Raw genomic sequence first — 5881 nt, forward strand, 5'->3', positions numbered from 1 at the left:
GAACCCTGCTGTACTCTTCCACCACAACTTTCTCTCACTCTTACTTCTTGTTTCTGTTGTGCCTGTAATTTAAAGGGTCAGCCTTGTCACACTATGTGTCACGCTGAATCTCCCCTGAGAACTACGTTAAGGGTACACGTGTCTGTGGAGTGCTCAGCCACTTGCACGTTAATTTCACGAGCAGGCTGTTCCGTTGATCGAATCAACTGGAACCCTCGATGTCGTAAGCGACGGAGTGCCAACATAGAGATGTTATCATATCTTTTTAGATTCAAGCATAGATTCCTTTACATAGGAACTCGGCCACCTCGTCTCCTTATATTAAATGTGCTGATTGTATCTTCACTGCCTTCTTTCCATGTGGGCTGGTTGTGAACATTTTGTCTTTTCTGTTATATGGAATTAAAAAGGCAGTGAGCTCGCAGAATCCTTAGCACAGCAGGCAGTATTCTTAGAGGCATTTCCTCTGTCTTAACATTCTGAGCTTAAACTCCGCTGTGGTTGACTTTGCCTTTCATCCTTTTGAGGGAGATAAAATAAGTACCAGTTGTACACTGGGGATCAGTCTAATCGACTTGTTCCTCCCCTAAAATTGCTGGCCTTGTGCCAAAATCAAAGACCAAAATATAGAATTATGCGAACTAGCAGAATCATTAGCACATAGGACAAAATGCTTGGTAGTATTTCTTCTGACTTTTTATGTTCTGAGTTCAAATTCCACTCTCTCTCTTCCCTACCATTTCTTCCTCACCCTCCCTCCACTCTCTCTTCTTCACCCTCCCTCCACTCTCTCTTCTTCACCCTCCCTCCACTCTCTCTTCTTCACCCTCCCTCCACTCTCTCTTCTTCACCCTCCCTCCACTCTCTCTTCTTCACCATCATACTTCTCCACCCTCCCTCATTCACTACTGTTCTTTTACTCCCTCTCTTCCTCGTCCTTCTTTCCCTCCCTCTCTTCCCTACCCTTTCTTCCTCACCCTCCCTCCACTTTTCCCCCTCTTCTACTATGAGTCTTCTTCACTCTTCCAGATCCAGACTCTGGCATACCACCCGTCTCCATCAGTGACATTTATCTTTTCGCTCTGATCGCAATATTCCTGTTGTCCTCACTGTGTCACCTCCAAGAGATAACAAACCTACTCAACGGCGTCTGGTACCTTCTCTGCCTCCCCACAGGATACCTCGTGCTTATCATGTACAGCATATGTAACCTCACTGACAAATCATGGGGTAAGTTAAAAATCCTGATGTACTTTTTTTTGTGTCTTTTCCATCGTCATTCAATACATGTTATCTTCTATCTTTTAGCTGTTTCGGTCATTGGACTGTGGCCATATTGGGGCGCTGCCTTGTTGGGTTTAGTTGAAAAAAAAAATAACACTCTGCCCCGTTCACACGACTTAGTTTATTATTTAAGTCTGGCACTTATTGAATCAGTTCATTTTACTGAACTGCTAAGCTATGGGGACATAAACTAATCACTTGTTGGTCAAGTTGTGGTAGTGGGGACAAATACAACATAAACACAAACATACACACACACACATACACAGATATATACATACATAAATGCACACACACACACACATGTATATGCATTATACATATATATATTATATGTGTGGTAAGTAGCTAGCTTACCAACCACATGGCTCCGGGTTCAGTCCCACTGCGTGGCACCTTGGGCAAGTGTCTTCTACTATAGCCTCGAGCCGGCCAAAGCCTTGTGAGTGGATTTGGTAGACGGAAACTGAAAGAAGCCTGTCATATATATGTATATATACATGTGTGTGTGTGTGTGTGTTTGTGTCTGTGTTTGTCCACACAACATCGCTTGACAACCAATGCTGGTGTGTTTACGTACCCGTAACTTAGCGGTTCGGCAAAAGATTTCGATAGAATAAGTACTAGGCTTACGAAGAATAAGTCCTGGGGTCGATTTGCTCGACTAAAGGCGGTGCTCCAGCATGGCCGCAGTCAAATGACTGAAACAAGTAAAAGAGTATTATGTGTGTGTGTGTGTGTGTGTGTGTGTGTATTAAACAAAGGAATTCCAACTTTGTCTGATTTTCACATTTTACTTACAATCTTATAATAATATAAGATAATGAAACGATAGAATACTAAATGTCCGTTCTGACTGCACTAGTGCTTTCATGCATTAAGCTATGCAATCTTCAGGTTCATGTAGTAGTGGTGACTGTTATGTTCTACAATATACAACTGTAGTGAGATGACTAAACTGTGTGCCTTAAATACATTTTATAGGCTCCAGAATGTTTTTACAAACTGTATTCTGACCAATCAGTGTGTGGTTTCATGAAATTACTTAAGGTGATTGGTGTTTGGTTTAGGCGTCACAGTTTGTTGAACATGTCAAAAGACCCTGGCCCAAAACAGTAACTGTTGGGCTATTTAGAAATGCTGTAAACAACATTTCCCGGGGATTTTTGCATTTCAATTATCATCACCTTTATTATTGTTATCATTGGTGGTGGTGGTGGTGGTGGAGGTGGTAGAAGTAGCTGTGGTAATAGATGCCAGTATCATGTAACTGGATTTATGGGGGTATAATTCATGATGAGTTCATTCTAGATGATCTTTGGTGTTTGTTGCTGGAACTGGGGATGGTTTCAGCACACTGCGGAATCGGCTGCCGACAGATGTGCATGGACCTTGAGGGTTTATATACGATACAAAAATTTTCATTATTTTTTTGAAATTAACTGAAACAAAAAGCATTCTATTTTCAACTGAAATATGGTAACAAAAGGGTTAGGGTTAGGGTTCCCTCCTGCCCCACCGCAGACATCATGACCCTTACTCCTACTTCCAATATTACTTTCAGGAACAAGGGAGGACAGTTCAGCATCGACGGGCAAAGAAACAGCATTCCTGAGATCATGTTTCAACACGCTGAAGAGCATTTTGTGAGTAAATATTAAGAATTTATAGTAAATCCTTCCGTCATTCCAGGGCATAGGCCTTTCACAACCTTTCTCCATTGTCCTTCACTCTGGGCCATCTCTTCCTCTCCCTGCTCTTGTTGGTTTTCATGTGTTCCTTTATTCTTTTGCTTGTTTCAGTCATTTGACTGTGACCATACTGGAGCACACTACCTTTGAAGGTTTCTTTTCAAGTCAGACAAATCGATCCCAGGACCTGTTTTTTTAAAGCCTGATAGTTATTTTATCACACTCTTTTGCCAAACTGCTAAGTTACGGGGATGCTAAGTTACCAGTTGTCAAGCAATGGTTGGGGGACAAACCCAGACACAAAGTTACGCACACATAGATATATACATACATATATGCATACAGGTATATATATATATATATACATACACACACACACACACACATATATATATATATATATATATATATATATATATATATATATATATATATATATATATATATATATATGTGTGTGTGTGTGTGTGTGTGTGTGTGTTTTTATATTATTAATAAAATTAATAAAATTATTAATAATATTCACAGGAAATCAATATCCAAATTTCCGAAAGATATATGTTTAATGTGACACAGTAATATTTTGAATTATAATTAAATTAAAATTTAAGATATACGAAATATAAATATATGTAAAAAATATAAATGTACATAAAAATACATGCGTATATAAATGTATATAAAAATGTATTCGTAATTGAGTGTAAATATTATGAAAGTCTAAAGTTTAAAAAGTATCTTACAATCGTTTCACGGATATTATTGCCATTATAATGTAATCAATATAGATAAGCATGTTGGCAATAATTCCACTCTTCAGAGATGAATAGAGTTATTATATACGTGTTAAAAACGAATGGTATATATAGTAAGGCCTGACTGGCCTTTGTGCCGGTGGCACGTAAAAGCACCCACCACACTCTCGGAGCGGTTGGCGTTAGGAAGGGCATCCAGCTGTAGAAACACTGCCAAATCAGATTGGAGCCTGGTGCAGCCATCTGGTTCACCAGTCCTCAGTCAAATCGTCCAACCCATGCTAGCATGGAAAGCAGACGTTAAACGATGATGATGATGATGATACAGGATGCATAAGGTATTTGAGGACATACCTATTTGGGGGTCATTTCTGCATTTTTGCTCACTCTGTATAATCTTTTTTTCCTAAAATAATAGTGGCCCTCATGAAGAGGCATGGACTTATTGTGGTTATAAAGGCTGAGAAGAGCGATTTAGAAATATCTTGATTTTTAAAAGTTGCCAGATCTTTTGTCTACAAAGTTTGTAAGAAGCCAGAGATTGAAGATGGAAACTTATCACCAGCATCAAAGCATAAAACGCATTCTGAATGCTCTGAAATCATCAGAACATTTACCTTTATCCAGCAAGTTCAACAGACCATTGATTACAATCCCAGAAAGTCCATGGGGTCAATTGCAAAAGATCTCCATGTGTCAGAAGGAACAGTCAGAAATGTTGTCCAAGAAGACATCAGATATAAGTTTTATGTGATGAGGAAAGGTCCAGTCCGTCTGTCCGTCCGTCCAGCTAGCTAGCTAGCTAGCAGTCTGTCTGTCTATCTAGCTATCTAGGTAGCTATCTGTCTATCTAGCTATCTAGGTAGCTATCTGTCTTATCTGTCTACCTGTCTATCTAGCTATCTCAATAGCTTGCTATCAATCTGTTTGTCTGTCAGACTGTCCATCTGTCTGACTATCCATCATCTATCTACCCACATAAGTTTGTATATTATATGCACAAGCTAGTATATATATATATATATATATATACATATGTATAATAATATATATGTATGTATGTGTATATATATATATACATATGTATAATAATATATATGTATGTATGCGTGTATATATATATATATATATATATATATATATATATATATATATATATATATATATATATATATATATATATATGTATGTATATATGTGTATATATAATCACAATGTGAAACTCTGAGTAACAGTTTTGTGAAGATTTTTTTCAGCTTTACTAAAAAAAATATTACAGTACCTTTGGTGTTTGAATACTATTTTCCCACCTTAGTTTTACTTTTATTTGCTTACCTGTGTGTATATACATGTGTGTGTGTATGTGTATGGATTTGTATGTAATTGTATGTGTATATTTGTATCTTTTAATATATGTATACGTATATGTTTGTGTGAATGTATGTAAATATGTTTATGTATTTCTATTCTCCATTCTGTCACCACCACCACCACCACCTGCTGCTATCACCTGAAACCTTTCCCACTGGTGCAGTCCCTGCTGTAGGACAGGAGAGAACAGGTCAAGCAGTGGGTCCATCATCCAGCCCCTTCATACACCAACTATGCTAAAACCAGGTGGTGAGGACCTACAAAGCACCTCAGAGATTGAAGTTAGTATCAACATGGATGGAGACTCGAAACATGATACAGTTGATGGTAAGTCATAGCTTTTATTCTCACACTTGTATTGCAAATAAAAACATTATAATATTGTTGTTCTTGGAGTAAAGATTGTTTGCCAACATAACATGGCAGTCCTGGTTTAGGACGCATGTTGCTGTAATTTAGCCCCAGGAGACATCGTCTCCAGCTGGCTATATGACACGATCTGTGTCCTTATATTTTTTGAACATGGGAATCTATCACCCCCACAGATATTGTTTTGAGCTGAGTGGGGGTGCTAGATTCCCTTGTTTGAAAATATAAGGATACAGATCGTGTTGTATAGCCAGCTGGAAAAATGTCTCCTGGGGCTAAATTACAGCAACATTCGTCCTAAACCAAGACTGCCATGTTATGTTGGCAAACAATCTTTATTCCAATGTACTGTTTTACTGAATATCTCTCGTTGTGAGATCTACAAATAGTAATTTTCTAATTGTTGTTCTT

At 38.1% G+C, this 5881-nt stretch overlaps 1 protein-coding gene across 1 annotated transcript in view; it reads left to right on the forward strand.

The window, feature by feature from the left end:
• The window catches only part of LOC106878452 (uncharacterized), a 52170-nt gene that overhangs the window by 32152 nt on the left and 14137 nt on the right, over positions 1 to 5881 (forward strand). Inside the window, exons 14-16 of the mRNA XM_014927665.2 lie at positions 1030 to 1230; positions 2849 to 2930; positions 5265 to 5428. Coding sequence (XP_014783151.1) covers positions 1030 to 1230; positions 2849 to 2930; positions 5265 to 5428 — 447 coding nt within the window. The remainder of the gene's footprint in view (positions 1 to 1029; positions 1231 to 2848; positions 2931 to 5264; positions 5429 to 5881) is intronic.

The sequence above is a fragment of the Octopus bimaculoides genome, chromosome 28 (assembly GCF_001194135.2).
Source record: "Octopus bimaculoides isolate UCB-OBI-ISO-001 chromosome 28, ASM119413v2, whole genome shotgun sequence".
NCBI lineage: Eukaryota > Metazoa > Mollusca > Cephalopoda > Octopoda > Octopodidae > Octopus > Octopus bimaculoides.